Source organism: Rhinopithecus roxellana, chromosome 10 (genome assembly GCF_007565055.1).
Source record: "Rhinopithecus roxellana isolate Shanxi Qingling chromosome 10, ASM756505v1, whole genome shotgun sequence".
NCBI lineage: Eukaryota > Metazoa > Chordata > Mammalia > Primates > Cercopithecidae > Rhinopithecus > Rhinopithecus roxellana.
Window position 1 is genome coordinate 19,909,879 of NC_044558.1, and position 27,636 is coordinate 19,937,514.

Genomic DNA, 27,636 nt, shown 5'->3' on the forward strand with positions numbered 1-27,636 from the left:
ACTAGCAACTACCATTCTATATCCTGCTTCTAAGAATTTGACTACTTTAAATACCTCATGTAAGCAGAATCATGCAGTATATGTCTTTCTGTGACCAGCTTATTTCACTAAGCATAACGTCTTCAAGGTTCATCCATGTTGTCGCATATGACAGGATGTCCTTCTTTTTCAAATGTGAATGATATTCCATGGTATGTATAGACGTTTTATTTATCCATTCATCTGCTGATGGATGTTTATGTTGTTTCCACATCTTGACAAATACTCAGAAGTGAAATTTCTGGATGATATGGTAGTTTTATTTTTAATTTTTCAAGGATTGCCATACTGTTTCCCATCAAGGCTGCACCATTTTACATTCCCACCAATTGTGCACAAGCATTCCAATTTTGTCATATCTTTACCAGCACTTATTTTCTTTTTTTGTTTTGCTTTTTATAATAATAGCCATCTTAACAGGTGTGAAGTGATAGCTCATTATAGTTTACTTTTATTTCCCTGATGATTAGTGATATTGATCATCTTCTCATATACCTGTTGACTATTTGTATGTCTTCTTTGAGAAATGTCTATGCAAAGTTTTTATCTATAGTCAATCAGTTTATTTTTGCAGGTTTTTTGTTACTGAGTTGTAGGAGTTACTCAGATATTTTAGATATTAGACTTTTGTTAAATATACGGTTTGCAAATATTTTCCCCTGTTTTGTAGGTTGTCTTTTCATTCTGCTATTTCCTTTGCTGCATAGAAGCATTTTAGTTTTCTGCAGTCCCACTTGTCTATTTTTTTCTTCTGTTACCTATACTTTTGGTGTCACATTAAAAAAAGGTCATTGCCAAGACCAATGTTATGATTTTCCCCTGTGTTTTCTTTTAGGATTTGTATAGTTTTGGGTCTTATGCTTAATTCTTTAATGCATTTTGGGTTGATTTTTGTGTATGGTATAATAAAAGGGGCCTAATTTCATTATTTTTCATATTGATATTCAGTTTTCCCAAGATCATTTGTATACCCAACATTTTTGGCACCAGGAACCAGTTTTCTGGAAGACAATTTTTCCATGAACAGGGGCAGGGTGGGGAGGATTTTTTCAGGATGAAACGGTTCCACCTCAGATCATCAGACATTAGTTAGATTCTCATAAGGAGCATGCAACCTAGATCCCTCACATGCAGTTCGTAATAGGGTTCATGCTCCTATGAGAATCTAATGTGCCACTGATCTGACAAGAGGCAGAGCTCAGGCAGTAATGCTTGCTTGCCCACCACTCACCTCCTGCTTTGCAGTCCAGTTCCCAAAAGGCCATAGACCGGTACCATTCTGTGGCCCCAGGGATTGGGGATGCCTTGTTTAAGGGATTATCCTTTCCTCATTGTTTAGTCTTGGTACATTTGTTGAAGGTAATTTCATCAAATATATGTGGGTTTATTTCTGTATTTTTTAATTATTATTATTTTGTTACATTGTTCTACATATCTGTCCTTATACTAGTATCACACTGTTTTGATAACTGTAGCTTTGTAGTATGTTTTGAAGTCAGGAAGTTTGAGCCCTCAGCTTTGTTGTTCTTTCTTTAAATTGTTTTGGTTATTTGGGGACCTTTGTGTTTCCATATGAATTTTAGGATTGATTTATCTACTTCTGAAAAAAAAAGTCACTGAGATTTTGATAGGGATTTTCTTGGATCTGAAGATCACTTTGGGTAATTATGGACATTTTAACAACACTAAGATTTCTAATCCATAAATGTGAGGTGTCTTTTCATTTATTTGTGCCTTCTTTAATTTATCTCAGCAATGTTTTGTGGTTTTTAGTATACAGATCATTCACCTCCTTAGTTAAGTTTATTCCTAAGTAATTTATTCTTTTCCTTACTATTATAAAAGGCATTGCTTTCTCAATTTTATTTGTGGATCATCTACTCTTAGTCTATAAAGATGCATATGATCTTTGAATATTAATTTGTGTTCTACAATTTGTTGAATTTATTAGTTCTAACTTTTGGTAGAATTGTTAGGTTTTTTTTATCTACAAGATTATGTCATTTGTGAGCAGTGATACTTTTACTTCTTTATTTCTGATTTGAATGCCTTTTTATCTTTTTCTTGCCTGACTTTTCTGGCAATGACTTCCATTACTATGTTGAATAGAGAGACAAGAGTGGGCATACTTGCCTTGTCCTTCATCTTACAGGAAAAGCTTTTGATTTTTCATCATCAAATATGATGTTAGCTATGGACTATTTTCATATATGGCTTTCATTTTGTTGAGTGTTTTTACCATGAAAGATTGTTGAATTTTGTCACATGCTTTGTATGTATCTATTGAGATATTCATGTGTTCTAAAGATTTTTACCTTTTGTTCTGCTAATGTGGTATATCACATTGGTTGATTTTCATATGTTGAAACTTTCTTGGATTCTAGGGTTAAATCTCACTTGGTCATGATGTATGATCCTTTTAATGTGGTGTGCCGAATTCAGTTTGCTAGTATTTTCCTGAAGACTTTGGCTTTTATATTGATCAGAGTTATTAGCATGTAGTTTTCTTTTCTTTTAGTGTCTTTGTCTGGCCTAAGTATTAAGGTAATGCTGAATGAGTTTGAAATTATTCCCTCCTCTTCAATTTTCTGGAAGAGTTTAAGAGAAGCTGGAATTAATTCTTTAGTTATTGTTAATGAATTTAATTAACATTTATTATTAATATTGTCAATTAGTTCTTAGTAGAATTATCCAGTAATGCCTGGGATCTTCTTTGTTAGGGGGTTTTATTACTGATTCAATATCCTTACTCATTATTTGTCTGTTCAAGTTTTCTACATCTTTCTGGTTCAATGGTAGGTTGGTAGGTTGTATGTATCTAGGAATTTATCCCTTTCCTCTAGGTTTTCGAATTTGTTGACAAAGTTCTTCAGTTTTTATAATCGTTCATAGTAGTATCTTCTAATCCTCACCAGCATTCGTTATTTTTTTGTCCTGTTAATAATAGCCATCCTAACTGAGATGATATGATACTTTATTGTGATTTTGATTTGCATTTCCCTGGCTAATTCCCTTCATCTGATCACTATAGATTATATGGTTTTAAATGTCATATATACCCAATAAATATATTTAAGAATTCTTTGCACATCAAAAGAATATAAAAACTAAAGTCACAGGAATCAACATTGAGAACCAAAAAGTAAATGCAAGCAGAGTAGTAATCTGTAAAGTTTAAGAGCTACTTTATATACAAAGGGGTCACTCATGAGAACAGCTATTATTAGGTTAATAAGCAAACCACTTGACTGAGAAAGGAAGTGGAAACATAGACAGAAGTGAGTACACACGTCATCCCTGCTATAAATTTTACATATATATAATAGCAGTCATATGTGTACATACATAATAGTAGAGTTACAGAAATTCTGATCTGACTTATAATGATCAGGCTAACAATCATTTATTCACTACTGATCTAGCTGATTCCCCACTAGTATGCTCAATTAAACTGCCTGTGGGTGTCACAAAGAACCTTAATCACTGCGTGTGTCAATGGTTAATGATATCTTACACTCATCATAATTTACAGAACTACTCAATAAATTAATTAAATGATGCCTGAAAACATGCTTTGGATGCCTTGTAAATATATACTGCATAAATATGAGGTACTATTGTTAAAGTTAACCATTCACCTTCCTTAATTATCTTATGTAAAGTTAGTATGATTCTTTTTCTTTCTAAAGAACTTTCATTTTCCCATAATTGAGCTAAGAGAGTGTCAACAAAAAGAATCAAACTCCGTAAAATATTTGAAGAGATTTATTCTGAGCCAAATATAAGTGACCAATGGCCTGTGACACAGCCCTCAGGAAAACTTGAGAACATGTGCCCAAGGTGGGTCAGGGCACAGTCTTGTTTTATACATTTTAGGAAGACATGAGACATCAATCATGTAAGATACACATTGGTTTGGTCTGGAATGGCAGGATAATTCAAAGCAGGGGACTTCCAGCATATAGGTAGATTTTAAAATGTTCTGATTGGCAATTGGTTAAAAGTTATTATCAATCACAAAGAATGTGTGGGTTACAATAAGGGGTTGTGGAGATCAAAGTTTTATCATGCAGATGAAGCCTCCAGGAAGCAGGCTTCAGAGAGAATAGATTGTATATGTTTCTTATCAGACTTAAGGTCTGTGTTGATGTTAAATGTTGGTGAGCTTTTCCTGAATTCTAAAAGGGAGTAGAGTATCATGAGACATGTCCGATCCTCCCTTCCTGTCATGGCCTGAACCAGTTTTTCATGTTAACTTTGGAACCCCATGGCCAAGAGGAGGAGTCTATTCAGATAGTTGTGGCGGAGAGAGGCGCCTAGAATCTTATTTTTGGTTTACAGGAGTTTTCAAATTGTACCTTGACACAATTTTCCCTCTCCTTTGTTGTATGCCCCCTCTCCATCACATGTTCACGTTGTTTTTGTTCTTTTGCCGACAATCAGCCTTGAGACACACCATGATTATCATCTCGCCAAGTTATAATTTTATCAAACAACTTAACAACAAATGTAAAATCATCATTATAGTAACAGATATACAATCAACATCTTCACAACTAAGGAAAATAAATGAAATTGATACAGGCCCTCAGTGAGTCAGTGTTCCTCTTGTTCTTGGAAAATAAGTGTCTTACAAATATACACCACATTTCAATATACATAGGCTCTATTCCTAGGTTAATATTGCATTTGTAAACAAAATCAAAGTTTTTTTGTGTGGACTTGACGCATATACTCTTAATTCAGTTTTTTTGAAATTCAGATATTGGTAAAGACTAGACTTTTTATTAGAACTGGTATCAGGCCAAGTTTACATTATACTATTTTTGAAGGAGTTCCTTTTTTCAGCCAAAGGACTTGCTTTAACTGATCTTAATTGCCAGGTGTGCCCTCTTTTGCATCTCTCTAAGACCCAGTTCTTTCAAACTTTACTTTTCAGTGGTTATGTCCACAGTGACAATACCTTTCTCTTGTGGGAATCAAGAGCAAACTCTTACAGGTTTAGTACCACTGTCTTTGATCTTTCAGTATCCATTTGTTGCCTGATTTGTGAAAGCTTTCAGCCTTTGAATTTTCCACCTTGCTAGAAACCCAAGATCAGTTTTTTTTCTGACATGACTTCTTTGCTTACCACCTTGCCAGGGCTTATGCAACCTGTAAGCTTCCAAACTCAAAGTTACTACCTTGAACATAAACTATTAGTTGTAGTTTCACAGACCTCTGAGCATTTTTTCCCAGATCTCTTGCCTTGTCCTTATTCTGTGTAGACTCTGTCTCAAAAAAAAAAATGTTAAAAAATACTTCACCAGGCATAGTGATGTGTTCCTGTACTCAAGCTACTTAGGAAGCTGAGACAGGAGGATCACTTGAGTCCAGGAGTTTGAGGCTGCAATGAGCCAGAATCATGCGACTGCACTCTAGCCTGGGTGACAGAGTGAGACCCTGACCCCCCAAAAAAGGACCAAAATGTATATCCCACTCCTGATATATCTAAGGAATTTCTGGAAAGAGCTATTATTAAAGGAACAAAAGATCTTCCAAAGTTTAAGCCAAATTTATTTAAATGAAGTATAGAGGACAATTAATGGAATTGTCTAAATGATACAAAGCTACCCTTCTACCTCAATTATGAGAATACCCTTCTATCTCAATTATGAATAAGCCAGATAATAGCTTACTCAATTTCCTACAAGTTCACTTACAAAAAATGCCTTTCTTTACATAAAATTATATAAAATATTTGAATTAAAAGAGATCATAAATAATTCTCTTTTTTTCCCAGTTCACGTGACATTTTAGACATAGTCAAAATTTGTAGTTTTACTTTTTTTTTCTTTTCCAGATCTTTAAAAAGCATCTATAATCCACTGAATAAGATGGGCTAGAAGATGAAACTGCTGAGAAGTGCTGCAAAGCTGATGGTATTGATATCAACACAGATATCATATGCTTTTGGGGAATAGTGCACTCAGTTGACACTTATTCCTAATAAATTCAAACAGTGGAGAGTTCTCTAACTTATTTTTAAAGTCTCTAATCTATACTTCCTATAGTTGAATGACACAAATTAGTTTCTTGGTCTCCGTTCAGATACTGGGTTACACACAATTTTTGGGCATTTAAGTATACTGTAAATCCCTCCAGGAAACTTTCCTGTATTGTCTTGTGCTTCACAGCTAGTTCTCAGGCATGTGTACTGATTAAAAATTAGTTTTCTATTTAAAAAGGAGCTGTGGCTTGAGTTACAAAGATTTAAAGTTAAAGCTACGCTCTCAATAATTTCTATTTTCTCACTGAATCAATTCACACTAGACACCCCTTTAACTTCCATATATATGATCACTCACCTTCTGTCCAAAAATCTATTTTAAGAAAGAGCAGAAGTATAAGAGGACCATGTAAACAATAGTACTAATATTAGTAGGAATATGGCAAAGTTTAAGAGTGACAACTTTAGCTTCGCTACGTTTAAGCTGCTTACTAGCTGGGATAAGTTGTATAACTTCTCCAAACCCATTTTCCTCATTTAAAAACTGGGCCATAGACATTTCTCCGAAGACATACAAATGGCCAACAAGCACATGAAAAGATGCTCAATATAATTAACCTTAGGGAAATATAAATTAAAAGTACAATTTCAACTACAATAGTACTACATACATATTAGAATAATTATGTGAAGAAAAAAAAACAAGTGCTTTCAAGAATGTAGAGAAATTGGAACCCTTTGCATTACTGATAGGAATGTAAAATGGTACAGTCTCTTTGGAAAGCAGTCTGGTAGTTCCTCAAAAGGTTAGACATAGAATGACCGAATGACCCAGCAATTCTACTCCTAGGTATACACAAGAGAAATGGAAACATATGTCCACACATAAATTTGTACATGAATGCTTACAGCAGCATTGTTCATAAGAGCCACAGAGTACATATGATCAAAATGTTAATCAACTAACGAATGAATAAATAAAATGTGGTCGATTATTATTTAGCAGTGAAAAGGAGTGAAGTACTTACACATGCAATAACGATGATTAAACCTTGATAACACTATGCTAAATGTAAGGAGCCTATCACAAAATGCCTCGTGTTATATATTTTATTCCTATTAAATATCCAGAATAGGCCAATCTATAGTTACAGATAGATGATTTATGACTACCTAAAGCTGAGGATATGGGTGAGGATGAGGGACTGAGGAGAGACTGTCAATGAGTACAGTGTTTCTTTCTGGGGTGTTGAAAATGTTCTGAAATTGTGGTGATGCTTGCACAACATCATGAATATACCCAAAATCATTGAAATGGATGTTTTAAATTGCCAATTGTATGGTATATGACTAATGTAATAATAAAATTGTTAAAATGAGGCAAGTAGTTGGGTTTATCACAAAGAGTTGTTGGGAAGATTAAATAAAATAAGTATATAAAGTATTTAATATAGTGCCTAGTACCTTGTAAGCAATCAATAAGTGACAGCTCCACCACCACCACTACCATCACTACTGCTACTACTACTACTGATACTATTACTACAAATAATTATTATTAGTAGTAGTAGAACTATTATTAAATAATTATTATAATAACTGCAATTTTTAGCAGTACTAGAAATGTTATTAAATTATAATACTAAGTAGAGTAATAACATTATTTGTAATAGTAGAGCTGTTATTAAATAATAATTACTAAAGTTGTTAATATTATTTAGGTGTCCTTATTAGAATGATAGTTTTATCCTGGGACAGAGTTTGGGGTCTAGATAATGTTACCATACCCAGTGTGCTATAATAAAAAGAAAAAACTTTGGAGTGAAACAGATCTTGTTGAAAACCCATCTTTGTCACTTACTAATTATGTAACATCATGTAAGCTATTTCACCTGTCTGTGGTTACGTTTCCTCATCTGCAAAATAATTCAATAATATCTACTACTTTGAGCTCTTATGAGGAATAAGATAGTGTGCGTGTAAATGCCCATTTTAGTGCCTAGTACCTAGTAAATTCTCAAATAATTTTGGTTCCAAATATATGAAATCATGGTTTTGGCTTTTTAAAAATATGATGAAACACCATCAAACTTGTATCAGTATCTCAATAAGACATAAGCCTAAGCAATGTCCCCAAACACCAACGTATGCATAGAGGACTGGTTAACAATCATGCTATTGGCCGGGCGCGGTGGCTCAAGCCTGTAATCCCAGCACTTTGGGAGGCCGAGATGGGCGGATCACGAGGTCAGGAGATCGAGACCATCCTGGCTAACACGGTGAAACCCCTCTCTACTTAAAAATACAAAAAACTAGCCGGGCGAGGTGGCGGGCGCCTGTAGTCCCAGCTACTCGGGAGGCTGAGGCAGGAGAATGGCGTAAACCCGGGAGGCGGAGCTTGCAGTGAGCTGAGATCCGGCCACTGCACTCCAGTCCGGGCGACAGAGCGAGACTCCGCCTCAAAAAAAAAAAAAAAAAAAAAAAAAAAATGCTATTTAAGAGATGTTTGTAATCACATTGTTAGATTATAATCAGACACTATTTAGTAAACTGTTAACTTTTTTCCCATTTCATTCTTAAAAATCTCAAAACAAGCACAGCTGTTATAAAAACTTAGACAATAAGGGGACCAGTTTCAGTCTCACTCATTAATACTGCAGCCAACTCTTAAGGAAAAGGCTTGGCCCAGATTTTCCAAAGTTGTAAATAATGCACATGTTATATAATCTGGGCAAGAGAATGGTTTTCAGTTTGGGGTAGCTCATGCTAAGCTTGTGCGTGTTATCCTGAATAAATAGATCTTTTGGAAACAACTCACTAACCCTAGAATGTATAGAAGGGTGAGGAAATTCTGCCATGAACTAGCTCCAATTATGTGTGCCAAGAAAGCTGAGTAAGTTCATAATACCCTCCTTCTTACTCTCCAAAGTCTCCATAGTGTTTGATTATTCAATATTACGTAAGTTTTTATGGAGTTATTTGAAACTAAGAGGGTAAGAATATAATATGAAAAACTTAAAAAATCTCTTGCTTCCACCATTATACACACAATGCATATACCGAGTTATGACTCCAGCTAATGAAATAATCACATATTACTATTTGTATTAACAATAATTCTGGTTTGACATTTAGCTTAGTTGGTGACTTGCTTTGGATTGCTCTTTTTATTTCAACTTTAGAAGGAGTTGACTAATTTTATTAAACTGAATTGATTCAAGGGTATCATAAATTTCCATTTTTAGTATTTGCCATATTAAAGCAAATGGTGGACAATTTATGATTTCAAAAGGTTCTATTCTTGGTCATTCTTAATTAGTTTTAGATAAATCTAGTAATTGGGTTGAAGTTGCAGAGTTTTGTCATTGTATTTAGTGAAAGCCTAAGCATGTAGAACCTTTAGTATATGAGGTCCTGCCACAAGAAAAATCATTTTCCTTTTTCCTTCGTTTCACAGTTCTCATATGCGATGCAATTCTACTTATGCACATCTGTTTCCCCACTAGATTGAGAACTCCTTAAGGCCAAGAAACTCATTTAATTCACCTCTATATCTTCAGGATCTAATATGCTGGCATCCAGTAAGAACTCAATAAATGTTTTTAGGTAAATAATGTTTTATAAAAAACATAGATTTGGTTGAATAGCTAATTTCCTAATTTGGGATTAAATTAGGTATTTGTTTTGCCTTCTAGTCCTGAGTATTGAAGTAAATGTTATATTTTGATATATTCCCTTGTAGAGTCTTTTACACTGGTCTCTTAGGGGATCTGATATAATTTTCAGTAGAAAGTGATATGTTAGGGAAGTTGATTTCTGATGAACATTAACACTTCTTACACACGTGGAGACAGTTTGAGCCAATAGCATATAACACACTCATGAAATATGAATTTGAATAGCCTGTAAAAATAAAATAAATTCTGAATGAGAATAGAAAAAAAGAATCTTTTATACTAGATCACATTTGTCTAGAGATGAACTACTGGCTTTTTGAAACATCCAAAGTAACCCAATTAGCTTGGACTGTTCTACTTGCCTGAGTTTTTCTGATGTACCTTAGGTCCCCCAGGCCTCCTTTTTGATTCACACAAAAAGAGAAAGTAAATGTTTATATGTATTTTCTGCATAATGCTGTCTAGCTTATTTTAAGTTTTAAGAAACTGCCAAAAAGAAAATTATCGGCCAGGCTCTATGACTCACACCTGTAATACCAACATTGTGGGAGGCCGAGGCGGGTGGATCACCTGAGGTCAGGAGTTTGAGTCCAGCCTGGCCAACACAGCGAAACTCAATCTCTACTAAAAATACAAAAATTAGCTGGACATGGTGGCACGTGACTGTGATTCCAGCTTCTTGGGAGGCTGAGACAGAAGAATCACTTGAACCGAGGAGGCAGAGTTTGCAGTGAGTCGAGATCGTGCCACTGCACTCCAGCCTGGGTGACAGAGCAGGGCTCCATCTTAAAAAAAAAAAAAAAAAAAAAAGAAAGAAAGAAAGAAAGAAAGAAAGAAAAGAAAAGAAAATTATCATCATCAGTCAGAAGAACAGAGCTACAGAGCACATTTTCAAACTCACCTTTAATTAAAATTAGATAGCAGATCTCAAATCTTTCATGCAAATGTGTTCATGACTTTTTCAAAGCTTTCAGGAGTGTGTTACAGTTTGTAAAGCATGCATTTGGGTCTCATGAAAAGAAGCAGTTTATAAAAAGGGTCTATGTAGCATGAATATATTTCAAATGGGGCACATGTCCTTACAATATTTTAATAAATTGGTATTAACGGTGTAAAATAACTTTGTATATTGTAATACAGTGCTGTTTTACTTAGAAAAAATTATTGAAAATATTTTTTTTTTCAACCGCTGAGAAAAGAATTAGCCTTGGTATAGTCAAGGTTTATTTCTCAAATTTAAAGCTAAATTTACCTTCAGCAAGAGAAAAAATAAAGGATAACAGGATCAAATTGGAATTTAGCATGTGTGTGTTATACATTGTTTTATCTTTTATATATCATACATTACCACAGGGAACTTTAGTAGTTACATAGACTTTTTTTGCAAGAGCAACAGTTTTCAGATTATTTTGTTAAGAATGTGTTTATCATCTCAAAATATATGGTTATTTAGTGAAGATTAATCTTCTTTCAGTATTACAAGGTGAACACAATTTAGCAACAATCAAACTGTCATCACCAAGTCAGCAAAAACGTATGTAAATTTCTAGAACTTTGCAAATGACTAATGGCTTACACTATAGGAGAAAGAAAGTCAAGATGTTTATTTTCCTCTAGCGACATAACAAAATATCTGTACTGATGCCAACTCCCTGCATGAAAAGTATTTATTTCTACTGAAATTTTTCATTTACTGAATTTCTTTTAGAAATATTCAGAACTGAGAACAGAGTGTAACCCTCAAATGAACACATGAACATTTATTCCAGACCATGTTTTCTAAAACTACCTTGAAGCTGATACTCAAGTATTTCCTAAAACGTGTCTCATTTTGCATAAAATTGCTGCATGAAATTCTTATCCATGGGAAAAATAAAATTAATAATGCTCTAGATAAACTAATTAATGTTTGTTCAGGTTATCTACTAATTGCTTAACAAACTACCCATAACTTAATGGCCAATGACAACCACTTTAATTTGCTCATGAATTTTGGGCTCATGAATTTGAGAAGAGTTCAGCTCAGTAGTTTGTCTGTGATCTACATGGCATAAGTCAGGGAAGCTAGGGCTGAAGGATCCACTTCCAAGATATCTTCTTCACTTATATTGGTGTCTTGGTGCTAGTTGACCTCTCTCTCCCACCATATTGTGTCTCATCCTCTAGTGCCTCTCTATGTGACTTAAACTTCAAACAGCATGGTGGTTTCAGAGTGGACCAAAACACTGGGACAGAAGTTGCAAGTTTCTTTTGACGCAGCCTCTAAAATTTCAGAACATCACTTTTGCCACACTCTATTGGTCAGCTGTGAAGAATGAAAACTCAAGTTTAGATATTAGGAGTAGCCAAAAATCTATGGCCAACTTTAATCTACTACAATGTTGTCTAAAATTTTAAGTAATGGGATTTGGGAAACCGAAAGTTGATAATGTGTTTAGCCATATGGATTGGATTTTTGTATTTCTTGGCAGTTCTAATTTTAGTTCTAGCTTGAGGATGTCCAGAACTGAATGTGTTTGATAAACTTCAGAAACTGAAGGAAAACAATTTCCAGACGTTTTCATGACCTTACTGAATTCTGCAAGTTTTCCAGACATAGACAGAGATATCCAATCGGCCCAGTTATCTTTCTCTATCTCTTTTTTACACCTGGTGTTTTCTAATGTCTCATGATTCTAACTGCAGAACTCCCACTGACACAGAGGAGCTCTTTGACATTTATAGTGCTCATAATGTCAGCTGACTATTGAGGTATAAGAGCAACTTATAAAATGATTTCCAATTGTGAATAAATGGTACTAAATAAATCCATGAAAGAGTTAAAATCACTTAAAATTAATCAGTCATGTGCTCCTTGAAACGCCAAAGATCTAGTTTGACTGATTTTGCTTTTCTTTCTCTGAATTATATGGTTGTTAAACATCTCAGAGTAACAGCCTTTCTGGGACGAAAAATAAGCAGGTCTCCATCTTTCTGTCAATAAAGTTGTTTCCAATTGCATTACAAACTAAAACTCGAAAAGTTTATCCTTACATCTAATGTAAATTGGAAGTAAATTATTTTAGTAATCTTATAGGATGGTAGTATTTGGTAGGGTGTTTTGGCATATATATCTATGTTAGAATACAGGTTTATACAAAGTGCACATCTTGTAGATGTCCTGAACAGTACATACAGGTGTTGCACCTAGCGAATCTGAATGGAATGTATCTTCTACAATGGTCCTTCTCCTTGCTTTGGATCAGTACTTTTCAAACTTTGCTGTTGTGTGCCTAATAGCAGAGGAGAGTACAGAAGGTATTCCTCCAGGGATCACAAACATAAAATTTACTCACATTTTGTTTGTGAATCTTATCAAGCACTTTTTTTTTTTTTTTTTTTTTTTTTTGAGATGGAGTCTCACTCTGTCACCCAGGCTGGAGTGCAGTGGCATGATCTCAGCTCACTGCAAGCTTCACCTCTAGGGTTCACACCATTCTCCTGCCTCAGCCTCCTGAGTAGCTGTGACTACAGGTGTCTGCCACCACAACTGGCAACTTTTTTGTATTTTTAGTAGAGACGGGGTTTCACCGTGTTAATCAGGATGGTCTTGATCTCCTGACCTTGTGATCTGCCCTCCTTGGCCTCGCAAAGTGGTGCTGGGATTACAAGCATGAGCTACCATGCCTGGGCTTATCACGTACATTTTATCATGCAAATGTTGCTTTATATATCTATATATGTTTTGGTATGAATACAATTTATCCACTTGAATTTCCGTGGAAACTAATGATATGAGACCATCATATGGCTCCATGTAACCCCTGGAACCACAAAGTTCCCTTGGAATATTTTTATCCCAGTTCGAGGTAGAGAGATGTTACTAAAACATATCATATGGTCAGTAAGGGTATCAGCATATCTAGGTTTGGCTCTAACAAAATATAATGACTGCAAAACAATATAGGGGACATAAGGAGAGCCACAGTCTAATACTTCATTATTTCTAAATATTCACCATTTCCACAGTCCACTCTTAACAACATGTTTATTAATTTCTTTTTGTTTTGTTTAAAATGCTTAACTTTGGTACTCACATTGCTAGGCTTATTTAAAAACTAATATTTGCTATATTTCATTTTGGAAAAGTGAACATTAGGAATATAATTTTCTCTCTCTTATTTTCAAGATATAAATAAGTTTCCAACAATTCCAATTGAATTATAAGGATCAAAAGTTTAGTCAAAACTTCCAAAAACTACAAGGAGATATCGTCTCACCCTAATCAAAATGGCTTTTATCCAAAAGAGAGGCAATAACAAATGCTGGAGAGGATATGGAGCAAAGGGAACCCAAATGTCCACTGTTAGTGGGAATGTAAATTAGTACAACCACTGTGGAGAATGGTTTGGAGGTTCCTCAATAAACTAAAAATAGAGCTACCAGATGATCCTGCAATCCCACGGCTAGGCATATACCCAAAAGAAAGGAAATCATTATATCAAAGAGATATCTGTACCCCCATGTTTATTACAGCACTATTCACAATAGCCAAGATTTGGAAACAACCTAACTGTCCATCAACAGACAAATGGATAAAGAAAATGTGGTACATATGCACAATGGAATACTATTCAGTCATAAAAAAAGAATAAGATCCAGTGATTTGCAATGACATGGATGAAACTGGAGACCATTACATTAAGTGAAATGAACCATGCACAGAAAGACGAATTTCACATGTTCTCACTTATTTTTGGGGAACTAAAATATTAAAACAATTGAACTCATGGAGATAGACAGTAGAATGATAGTTATCAGAGGCTAGGAAGGTTTTGGGTGTGGTGGAAGTAGGAATGGTTAATGGGCATGCAAATATAGTTAGAATAAGTAAGATCTAGTATTTGATAGCACAACAGGGTGACTACAGTCAACAATAATTTATTGTGCATCTTAAAATAACTAAAATATTATAACCAGACTGTTTGTGACACAAAGAAAGAATAAATGTTTGAGGTGATGGACACCCCATTCACCCTGATGTGATTATTATACATTGTATGCCTGTATCAAAAAATTTCATGTACTCTATAAATTTACACACCTACTAGGTACCCACAATAATTAAAAATTAAACAACAACAAAAACCTTTCTAAGTGAGTGAAAATTGGGATCAATTTGCCTTCCCTGGCTATATAATGGATAGAGACCACTATGGTCACAAATATCAATAAATCATATATTCAGTGTAAGCCCAATACATTTAAAGCATATTTACTCAGTTCTCTTGTGGTTATTCCGTTTAGAATTGAAGAAATTTAGAATACTAGAATGAAATCTAAGGCAGATGAAATCTTGCAAATGTTAAAGGGCATGATTTAAATTAAAGGCCACAATTCGAAAGAGATCCTAGCAGGCCTCTGAGTTTTTAGCTTACAGTACCTAAAATTACAAGGATTAGCAGTAGGATCTCTAAAAAGAAGTGTAATACCTTGTGTCCTTATTTGAGTGTGTACAAGGACAGTAGCACTCATAAGTCAACTTGTCACTTTTCCCAACATCATATGATTGATAAATATTCAGGATCCCAACCTAAAAACAAGTTTTAAATGGCCCTGGATTGTGATATTGAAAATATTATTGTCAAATCATTTTAAAGGCTAAACTGAAGCCCTGTATTTTATTTTAAGAAGTGCTTGGTCTCCAGGAGTTAATGCTGTCCAAATAAAAATTTTGGCTGACATGTATGAAAAATTTTCTGTAACAATCACCAATGCAAGACACTCATGAATCTATCAATCACAGAGTTAAAAAGCTCTGTCATACAGCACGCTTAATACCCAGTGTAACTAATTAGTATTACCATTTTTTGATGCAATACAAACTAATTTCCTTAAACTGCTATTGCACTGAACTCCAGGGTTATAAACAAGCAGAACACAAACTGATTTGCATGTAATAACAGTGGTAATAAACCTTTCCTGGTTCATGCAATTTTTCCCATCTGTTAAGAGAGGGTAAGTTTAGGAAGTGTTATTCCAAGGAGGGGACTTACCCAGTTGGACATCTATAACACTTGGCTGATTCTCCATGGGGAACAATGGCTTAGGAGGCTTGTCTGTGAGTAAAGCTAGAAGAGAAAATGAAAGAAAGTAATGGAAAAATTGAGATAAATTACAGGATGAGAAAGATTCTATCATGTATGATATTTAATGTTTGTAGACTTGATGGTGTGTCAATATTTATTAGACAGTGTTCCTACTTGGGTAGTTACTCTATCCATACAATATCCATTTCCCAGCACATTTAGAGCACCATTGATTCACTGTAAATAGGACATTTTGACAACTACATTTTCCAACAAGATGAAACAAATGGACTATTTTGGGTGGTTTTTATACATTTGTAAGTATAAAGAAATATATATTTTAAAAGTGTAACTGAGAAATAGTAAATCCTCATATATGCTTTGTAGTGATATTCTCAATGAAATATTACCCTAATGGACATTTTTAGTGACATGGATCTTCTAAACCTCTGAATTATCCCCCACTCTCCACTGCAACCTCCAAAACAATATAATAAAGCAATGATATCTTCATTAGGATAATTGATCAAAAATACAAATTAAGCATCTTTTATACTCCAAGTCTTTTGCTAGGTACTAAAGGGAAAGAAAGCAAAGTCTTTATCTTTGCCCTCAATTTATAATACAGGACTATGAACACAGGATTAGCACACTGTAATAGAGAATAGAACATAGAATATAGCATTTGAGCTATAAGGCTATATATAGGTGGTAAAGAAATGGAGAAAGGAGAGGTCAATATTGGCTGGAAGGTTTGAGGAAAGTTTTATGAAGAGAATGGATCTCCATATGAAACTTAAGGGATGGAGAAGATTTGGAAAGGCAGAGAGTAAAGAACAAAAGATTATCAGAAGATTCTCAAAAGGATTTTCAAAAGATTATCAGGAAAGATTAACAACATAAGCCAAGACAGAACTTCACAAGCATAATATGCTTTGAGGAAAACGAGTCTGATGAGAAGGGGTTGTGTGAGCACCATGAATTAAAAATGAAACTAGATAGATAGGATGGGGCTCAATTCTGGAGGACTCTGAGTAACAGGCAGAGGAATTTGGACATGATGTTCTAGGCTGGAGTGTCACTGAAGATCTTGGAACAAAAAAATGACTCAAAGGAAGTGCTGTCTAATGATGATTGGCTTGATATGTGGATTGGGCTGAGAGAAGAACAAAAAACTAAGAGGTTGAGGAAACAATGCTGCAGTGTGGGGATGGGTGGTGGTGAGCAGTCACACCAGGGTGGAGTTTGGAGAATTTTATTTTTATGAGAGGACAAATCTGAGAGGCACCTGGAAGAAAGAAATGAGAGGACTCAGCATGCAGATACATAACGTCATGTGTATTGTTGTCATAAAATAACCCTTATATCAAACTGTTGCTTATATCCTGAATTCCCTTTAACTGATTCTGTATTTATGTCTTGCTTCAAATATCCAACTGGACTCTTACCTACTAAAAAGAAATGTTTTATACTTCTTTATAATTCACAGGAGGAATAGCATAGGATTGTACTATAATGATTAAACCACCATTAATTGACTAGCTTAGGAATTCCCTGCCAGCATGAGAGAAGATCTCATACAATTTGCAGAATATTTAGAAGAGAAAGAGAGAAATAAAAGTTGATTACAGGACAAGTAAGGTTAGGGAAATATACAAATTTGGAGAGATTCCCAAAATAGTTGTTGATAGTTAACAAATGCACCAGAAATATACTTAGGAAAGACCTTTATGGCACATTAGCTTTCTCTTCCTAATACTTGAACTGCCTGAAGTAGAAAAGTGTTAGTGAATTAATTGCCTTCATTTTTCCAACACATCTTTCAAGATGACATACAACATGTATTGTCCTTATGGAATTGAACAATATTTTTGTTTTAATTAAGTTGATTTTGACATAATTTAGACCTACTAATATAATATCTAGTCTTCATTTCATAAATACTACAGTTACTCTTAATAATCTGATTTTTAAATATTATTAGAAACGTAAGGAGTATATGTTAAACAAAATTTATATGTTTGAATTTAAAATCCAGTTATATCAGATGTTCAATTTTGTTGTAGTTTGCTATTATTTGTAATAGTAAAATATTGGAAACAACTTCAATTTCCATCAGTAGGAGCCTTGTTACAATTGTGGTGATTTCATATAATGACATATTATGATACTGCTCTTTAAAAGAATTAGGTAAATCTGTAGATTAGATATTAAAATATTTCCAAGGTATACTGTTTAATGAAAAAAACAAGGTCCCAAATAGTATGTACAGCATGCTATTTCGAGTATAAAACATACATATGCATATATAAATGTTTGTATATGTATGAAACATTTCTAGAAGGATACATGTGCAATTGGTAACAGTAGTGTCCTCTGAAGAGAGGGAGTGGATGGCAGAGTGACTGTGGTGGGTAAGGAAAGGGTGGCATGGGCAGGCAGAAGGAAGATTTAATCTTCACTATATGCCTTTATATTTTGAACCATCTGCATATGTTATGTATTCAAAACATAAAATTAAAATTAAATCCAGCCATTTTTCACTTTATTAATAAAAACCCATTTTGATTTCTTTATAGAATTATTGTCAATTTACCTTACACATCCAAATTCTATACATTTAGCTTGCTGGAAACTATTCTTAGGCAATCTTAGTTTAAAATATTTCCTTCTTCCAGATGAATTAACTGGAATGTGATAGGTGGGAAGCAATTGTAAGGAATGTATTTCACGTATGGAAATGACGATCTTGCTCTGCTTTCAGCAGGATGAGTTTGGGGTCATTGTTTTCCCCTTCCCTTATCTTCCGCCATGGACTATGGATGTATTTACCCTAATTTTATTATTGTTAAATATCAATTGCTGAAGTGACATTCACTAGTATTAATGATAATTTTAAGTGTCTTACATTTATAGGTGGTTCATAAGTTTCAAAGTGCTTTCAGATACATTAGCTCATATTATCTTCATGATGACCTTGTAAGGTAAAGAAGACAGTTACAAATGTGACCAATTTAGATATGAAGTTAAATGAAGCTTATATTGTATTATTTGGTGTCCCCTTGTAACCTAAAGCCCCCACTTGCAGGATGAATGGGAAAACAGGATATAAGTGTAGGCAGTAGACAGGTAAAGAGCTCAGTACTGAGTCAGTGGTTTTAGCCTCTTCGACTCCACACTAATTACACTAGGGCTCCTAGTCCAATGGGAATGGCTTTGTGGCAAACAGCCAGTTGAAACATGATCCCTGTAGGACACCCCACACATATACACTTTTTCCCCTCTAAACCCATGAATGGAAAGAGATGAACTGGCACTTATCCCAGCACAGCTCAATGGGATATAAGGCTATGGTGCCTCTTTAAATTCCGATATCATGTTTAGGCCTGAGAATTGGTAAGAAGTGCAGAACATTTGTGATGATAAAGCAGCAACTGCAGCAGTTCATCTGGATCCTGACCACCAGCCCAGAGACAAATCTATCAGCACCTTGCATAATTATAGCATTTGCAGATTAGCTAGAATGCAAGCTCATTTCTTGTTTATTTTTATTTTTAAATCTCATCTGAAACTCAGTTACTATTTGTGAAAGGAAAGAAAGAACTGTCAATACCAAGTCCCCTAAACAACAGTGCAGATATTTACAATTTTATTAGGAATCTTATCCTGGACCTCAAGGGGAACTAATTGGGGTCTGAGCTAATCTTTGAATTTGCTGCTTAAGCTTCATGCTTTGATTGAAAGAATGGGAGCAAAGGATACATTTTGGTACTAACGTTTCAGTGTACAATTTCTCCACTGCACTTACCTCAGTAGCTGCTTATATTTAATTATCCTTAAATATAATTGCTCTACTGAGTATACCATGACACTAGTCTTAACGTGTTAGTGAAGCTACTACTATTACTGCCTTCTTCTTCCTAAAACTAGGTTTTATATGTTTGACACTAACTTTCCTGAGAGGAATGCTCAAAATAACTTTTTCTTTTCCATTATAGGCAATGATTTTATCTATATGTACAACCAGATCAACTGGTTTGCCTGAAATGATTGGTCAATTTCCATGAACTTAGTATAAAAAAAAGTAGACTCATCTGTTTAATTGAATAAATCAATTTGACTACATTGCCCAAGTGTTACCTACTGTTATGACAATTTTCATTGTCCTCTTTTGTTGTTGACTTACCTGTTTAATTAGATTGGCCAGAAAGACCAAGTGGGAGGGAGTAGAAGGACAGAAACTCATTAATTTCTGTGAATGAAGTTATTTTGGAATTTGTATGTTATGGTCAATGAAATGGATCCTCCCAAATCCATTCAGCATACCAGCACTAAAATCACATTCTAAAATCACTATTTTTGTCATAACTTTTAACCATTCAAAACCTACCAATGTTTCCTACATTTACAGGAGGATAAACTGTGAACTTGTCACCTGGGAACATAAAGGCAGCCATAGTCTAGCCTTAATAACTTTCTTATTTTATTTTATTTTATTTTATTTTATTTTATTTTATTTTATTTTTTTTTTATTTTTTTATTTTTTTTTTATTTTTATTATACTTTAAGTTCTAGGGTACATGTGCATAACGTGCAGGTTTGTTACATATGTATACTTATGCCATGTTGGTGTGCTGCACCCATCAACTCGTCAGCACCCATCAATTCATCATTTATATCATGTATAACTCCCCAATGCAATCCCTCCCTCCTCCCCCCTCCCCCCTCCACATGATAGACCCCAGTGTGTGATGTTCCCCTTCCCGAGTCCAAGTGATCTCATTGTTCAGTTCCCACCTATGAGTGAGAACATGCGGTGTTTGGTTTTCTCTTCTTGTGATAGTTTGCTAAGAATGATGGTTTCCAGCTGCATCCATGTCCCTACAAAGGACGCAAACTCATCCTTTTTTATGGCTGCATAGTATTCCATGGTGTATATGTGCCACATTTTCTTAATCCAGTCTGTCACAGATGGACATTTGGGTTGATTCCAAGTCTTTGCTATTGTGAATAGTGCCGCAATAAACATACGTGTACATGTGTCTTTGTAGTAGACTAATTTATAATCCTTTGGGTATATACCCAGTAGTGGGATGGCTGGGTCATATGGTACATCTAGTTCTAGATCCTTGAGGAATTGCCATACTCTTTTCCATAATGGTTGAACTAGTTTACAATCCCACCAACAGTGTAAAAGTGTTCCTATTTCTCCACATCCTCTCCAACACCTGTTGTTTCCTGACTTCTTAATGATTGCCATTCTAACTGGTGTGAGATGGTATCTCATTGTGGTTTTGATTTGCATTTCTCTGATGGCCAGTGATGATGAGCATTTTTTCATGTGTCTGTTGGCTGTATGAATATCTTCTTTTGAGAAATGTCTGTTCATATCCTTTCCCCACTTTTTGATGGGGTTGTTTGTTTTTTTCTCGTATATTTGTTTGAGTTCTTTGTAGATTCTGGATATTAGCCCTTTGTCAGATGAGTAGGTTGCAAAAATTTTCTCCCATTCTGTAGGTTGCCTGTTCACTCTGATGGTAGTTTCTTTTGCTGTGCAAAAGCTCTTTAGTTTAATTAGATCCCATTTGTCAATTTTGGCTTTTGCTGCCGTTGCTTTTGGTGTTTTAGACATGAAGTCCTTGCCCATGCCTATGTCCTGAATGGTACTACCTAGATTTTCTTCTAGGGTTTTTATGGTATTTCACTCTTGTTGCCCAGGCTGGAGTGCAATGGCACAATCTCAGCTCACCTCAACCTCCGCCTCCCAGGTTCAAGCCATTCTCCTGCCTCAGCCTCCCGAGTAGCTGGGATTACAGGCATGAACCACCACGCCCGGATAATTTTGTATTTTTAGTAGAGATGGGGCTTCTCCATGTTGGTCAGACTGGTATCGAACTCCCGACTTCAGGTGATCTGCCCTCCTTGGCCTCCCAAAGTGCTGGGATTACAGGTGCGAGCCACAGTGCTCAGCCTTTCCTGCCTTTTTACCCACCTATCTTCTATTTTATTGATGCTATAGACAAGTTACTTTCCTCATTCACATTGCATTAATTTCCAACTATGCATCTTGGCTTAAAATCTTCCTCTAAGTTTGGTAGCAAATAAAAATAGCTACCATAGTTATCATTTACTTAATATCTACTGTTCTAGGCTGTTTCAAGACATTTTATATTACATTTTACAAATAAGTTGCCCAAAGTCAAGCAGCTTATTCTTGAATCTAAAGAAGGGACCTGAATTGAGTTTTGTCTGATTTCACCAGACCCACAACACTCTAAGACCTCCCCCTTTCTTATTTTCATCCCAAGTCCTAGCTATCCTCCAAAAACTTGTTTAAGTCTTGAATCCTCCAGAAAGCCTTCCTTAATAACAGCCCGAGCTAATCTTTCTCCTCTCTTAAATCCTAAAGCATTTACTATTCCTTTGAACCACCCATTTGGTTCATGACATGCACTACTTTGAATACAAGTTAAACCTCACATTACATGGGTATGTCTTGTCTTCCTAGCTATATTTTTAAGCTCCTGGAGGATAAAGATCATGTCCCATATAATCCAGCAAATAAGATAGTATGTGACATTATGGAACAAATAAACACAATCTCCAAATTAACTTCCCGGTGGTACTCTTTCTCTAAAAAAGTATGCTTCCCATAGCATTCTTAGATTGCAAGGAACAGAATCAAACTTTTGCTAATTAAAGCCAAAAGGGAATTTATCAGAAGTATATCTCAAGGATGGCCAGGAAGTTTGGGGAACTAGGTTTAGTAACAGAAAAGAAACCAGGCCAGGTCTAGATGTGCAAGCAAAAGAGACTACACAATAATTTCATCTTGTTCCCATCATTGAATTGAACTGGTTTTGATGGGTTTTTAAAATATGTTTTCTTTTATTGTGTTGTATCTTGGTTAACTTTTTGTCCTCGTATCACTTTGATCAAGATTCAAAATCCCAGAACAGGCTGAATGAACAAGTTTTGAGCTCCAGGCCTAGGAAAGATTGTATGCAAATCATGAAGAAAAGAAGAATCTCCTAAAAGCAGGGTTTTTTCAACCTCAGCGAGATAACATTCACTACCAGCTAATTCTTTGTTGTAGGTGACAGCTTCCCTGGTTTCTACCCAAAGATGCCAGTAGGACCTTCCCCCAGTTGTGAAACTAGAAATGTCTCGAGATATTGGCAACATGTAATGAGGGGAATAAAATTGTACCTGCTTAATAACCACTGTCTTAAAGAAAACTTAGGTTGTGTTGGAAAAAGAAATAAATACTAAATGGCCAAAGGCAACAGGCAATACCATCTCATTGCCCAACTCCAGGGGCACACTTATATCAGTTTCCATGTGAATGGCATTCCTGGGAGCATATATTAATGGGATGCCCTGAAGTTGTGCAAAGAAGTGACATTGATCACACACATCCATTAATAAAACACAATTTTATTAATTAAAACAATAATATATTATATCAAATACTTCTCAAGTTCTGAAATAGTCACTGGATTTTGTCAATGGGTAGCAACTGTTCCATGGGCTCTTTTCTCTTCCAAATCACCTAAGTTTATGAGCTAATTCCAAAAGAGAGCCGCAGCAGCTTCAGGGCTCTTTGTCTGAAAGTGCCCAGATGTACAAGTATTACAGATTGCCTATTGTTCTGAGGGAATTGAGGGTTTTGGGAAGAAAGACTTGGGAATAGCTTTCATGTGAGAAGGCAAAATGGAGGTCCTTACTGAGCAAATCAGGTTTAGGGAGAGCCAGAGATCCTGTTAATATCCTTAAAAAATTTCCTCTAATCATGAATGGAGATTTGCCAAGCTTAGCCTAAGTAGTTGACTAGTTTGAAGATTTCATAAATTGAACACAGAATGAATGCAGAAATTACTGAGATCTGAACACATCATAAGCATCATAAGTACTATTATTCTTTGGAATACTTGGCAATTTATTTTCTTGTGATTAGCTGATAATTGCTTGAGGCAAGGAATATCTCTTTCTCAATTAACTACATAGTCTTCCTAATCCTGTATTATGACATACACAATTTCCTGGCCACTTAATCTAAAGCCCCGTATGATAAAAATTTTTATTTCTAGAATTACCAGGCTGAGAGTCCCCTAATTCAGATGATTATCCAGGAAAAAGTACAGAATAATCATGATTATTCAATATCATCCTTAATGTTCCAAACCTGTAAATTCAAGCAGGACCAGCCTTGGTTACAATATATCTGCTTTGCCCTAATATTCCTAATTTTGTGATCTCTATTTTAGAGAAATTTCTTCTCCATCCTGCTTTTAGGCACACAAAGTTGTGATTCTCTGATCAAAACCTACTGCAAAAAAGCATCTGCCATTTAAACCTTAATACGAACTTAAGACACTTGTAGCTTCTCTTATAAGGCTAGCTGCTTTTGGAAGATTGTCTCTAAATGTGGAATGAAAGGCTTTACTCCATTGTAGGCACACACTGGGCACCAGGGCCCCTTTCTTGACTTACTGTCTTCACATTGATGTTAGCCAACAAACAGGGTGACCTTCTGCAGAAGCTGATGAAGGCAGATAAAGCTGTTTTCCTTAAGATTCTAACCAGCATTACTATGAGTGAATTTTCTAGTTCATAATAACATCTTAGGAAAAAGAGCCCAGGCATATGTTAAATAAAAAAAAAAAATCAGCCGGGCGCGGTGGCTCAAGCCTGTAATCCCAGCACTTTGGGAGGCCGAGACGGGCGGATCATGAGGTCAGGAAATCGAGACTATCCTGGCTAACACGGTGAAACCCCGTCTCTACTAAAAACTACAAAAAACTAGCCGGGCGAGATGGCGGGCGCCTGTAATCCCAGCTACTCGGGAGGCTGAGGCAGGAGAATGGCGTGAACCCGGGAGGCGGAGCTTGCAGTGAGCTGAGATCTGGCCACTGCACTCCAGCCTGGGCGACAGAGCCAGACTCCGTCTCAAAAAAAAAAATAAATAAAAATAAAAATAAAAATAAAAATAAATCAATGTTCATTAAAAATCAAGCTTTGTTTTTATTTCAGCTTGTTATTACTTCCAACAACTAACCACTGTAGCAATTAATCTTTTATAATTATTTTCTCTACCAAAATTATAGTATTGTCCGTCTTATTTGTAACAGAAGGAAACAGATCAGCATGGACTGTTTATTAACTGAATCTAGAGAGAAGATATATTCTCTAGGTGTCCCAGCTATAATAGAAAATTTGTGGTAGGCTCACCACAAAAAATAGAACCAGTGATTCCCAGAATTATTTGAAAATTTGTTTTCAAATCACTGATGGCTCCAACTTCAGATATGTTTACATGTATCTCCCTCATCTCCCTACCTACCACCACCCTTCAACAATAATTTGCTTCATTAAGTCACTGTTACTGATGACAATGGTTCATGTTCATCACATGTATATTTGGAAGATAAAATTATTGAGAATTACTGAGAGTCAAACACATGAAAGGTTATATTCAGAGGATTACATTGCTTTTAAAACACATTCCAATTTCACTAAAAATATCCCTGCCATTATTTAAAGTCATTGAAGTATTTGCCTTTTTTTAGCATAGAACTTAAATTCAGTTATTTTCTTTAATAAATAGTGATCCTTTAACAAATAGAGGTTAAACTGCTGGGAAAGCGCTGGGCAACTTACCTGGTCATTGCCCCTGCAAAGCTTAGGGCCTCCCTAGCAACTGGCTCAGAGCCTGTGTCCTGCCTTGCAATTCAGTGGATGTGCCCTTAGGGTAGTGAATGGTCAGGGCTGCTGTGAAGTTGCCCTGAGTTGCCCTTTTCTCTAGATCCCACATTTATTTCCACTAATATTTGAGTTTTGAGCAGTGCCTGAGCTTTGGGAAAGCTTGAGCATAAAGGCAGGGCAATTTCTTCTCAATGCCATTTGACACACGGCCCTTCTCTGGAGAGAAGAATGTTTATTCAGCACAAATCTGCCCAGACATAAAGCAACTTCTTCAAACTTGAAAAGAAAACAACCTTGGGGGAAATGGAAACTTAAACAGTGGTTATGATGGTAGTTTTATTTTTTCTTCTTCTTCACAGTTCCTGTGTTTTCTTCACTGTTGTCTTTTCTCCCTCAAGTAAGATTTTTCTTTCTCTCTCTAAAATAGTACTCCCTGGACCCTTATATTGTTGATGTCGAACAAATTCCATATATAGTTATTATCAGATAAATTACACAAGATAGTGTACTTCCAGGTTTCACACAGAACTTGGGATATAGTTAATATTAAAATAAATATGAAAGGTTAAACATGGGAGATGGGTCAATTTTTACCTTGCTTAAAGATCGTCATTTGGCTCTGTGATGACTGATCTGTCAGGATCTAGAAATTGGCCTAGATAGTGATGTCTAAAAATATAATATGATACTCAAGGATGGATAATTTTAGAACTAGACAAACCCTTAGGGATCTAATTCATCTGGCTATTTTGTCAGATGAAGAAACTGAAAGGCAGAAAAGGAGGAATGTACTCAACATCATACTGAAAATTAATAATAAAACAGAAGACCCAAACCCAAGTTTCTTGAATTAAAAGTTCAATATTCTTGCTACTGCACCATGGCTAACATTGATTAGGCATGGATTTCATGCCAAGCGCTTTTACATTTATTCCCTCATTAAATCCTCATGACAATGTATAAAGTAGGTCCTACTATTATCAACATTTGAAGATGAGAAAACTGAGGCTCAATGAGTTTAAATTATTTGTGCAAAGTCATAATGCTGGTAAATACATTTTGGATCCAAGATTCAACCAAAGTCTATGTCACCGTTGAGTCCAAGGTCATAGCCACTACTCTATACTGTCATATTTCTTCCGTGTTTTTTAATTTAAGGCTGTTTTTGTATGTCTGTGTGTGTTCAAAATACATCCAAAATATTTCCATATAAGCATCACCAAAATATAAAAAAGAAAAAGAAAGAAACCTAAACACTTCACGGAACTGATGAGCTTTGGGGATTAATTGACTGAATATCTTCTTTAGCTGTATCCACAAAATTCCACAGGTCAAAGAAAGGGATGAAAATTCGATTTTGGATTACTTGGTATAATTCATTCTTATAATCAGTTAACAAATGTTTGTAGTTATATTATAGAAAGGTACTCTACCAAATAGTGTGTATATCTTCGTTGGGGGCAATAAAGTATAAATTTGAAGAATACACAGAGTCAGATCAAAAGGCTTAATCTAGTAGAAGAAACGGAGGTGTACAAATGGCTGTAGTAAGTGACAAAAAGTGGTAATTGACTGTTTTAACTTTTATTGCTGCTGGTAAGCTATCATACACTTAGTAGTTTAAAACAACATATTTGCTATTATCTTACTGTTTGGTAAGTGAGAAGTCTAATGTGGGTCTCACTGGATTAAAATTAACATGTTGGCAGGGCTGCATATCTTTCTGGAGGCCCTGGGAGAAAATCAATTCCTTTTCCTTTTCTACCTTCCAGAGTCTGTCTGCATTCATTGGTGCTTGGCCATTTTTCATCTTCAAAGCCAGCAAGGGTAGGTTGAATCCTTGTTACATTATATTATTCTTTCTTTTCTACCTACCTCTTCTATTTTTAAGGAAACCTATTATTTCTTTGAGCTCACCTGGATAGTCCATGATAATTTCCCTATTTTGAGGTCAAGGGATTAGCAACCATAATTCCACTTACAACCTTAATTTGACTTTGATATAGAACCTACCATATTCCTAACAGATTAGATTATGGACATCTTTGGGGTGGGGGGCATTATTCTGCCTACTACCATGCCACAAGAAGTAATCAAATAAAATACAGATAAAATTTAAAGAAGCAGAATACGACACTGTGGCTGTCATATGGAACAA

General features: G+C 35.3%; 1 protein-coding gene across 1 annotated transcript in view; it reads right to left on the reverse strand.

The window, feature by feature from the left end:
• IL1RAPL2 (interleukin 1 receptor accessory protein like 2) overlaps positions 1-27,636 on the reverse strand; it is a 660,683-nt gene that overhangs the window by 309,441 nt on the left and 323,606 nt on the right. The window contains exon 4 of the mRNA XM_030939417.1: positions 15,741-15,815. Coding sequence (XP_030795277.1) covers positions 15,741-15,815 — 75 coding nt within the window. The remainder of the gene's footprint in view (positions 1-15,740; positions 15,816-27,636) is intronic.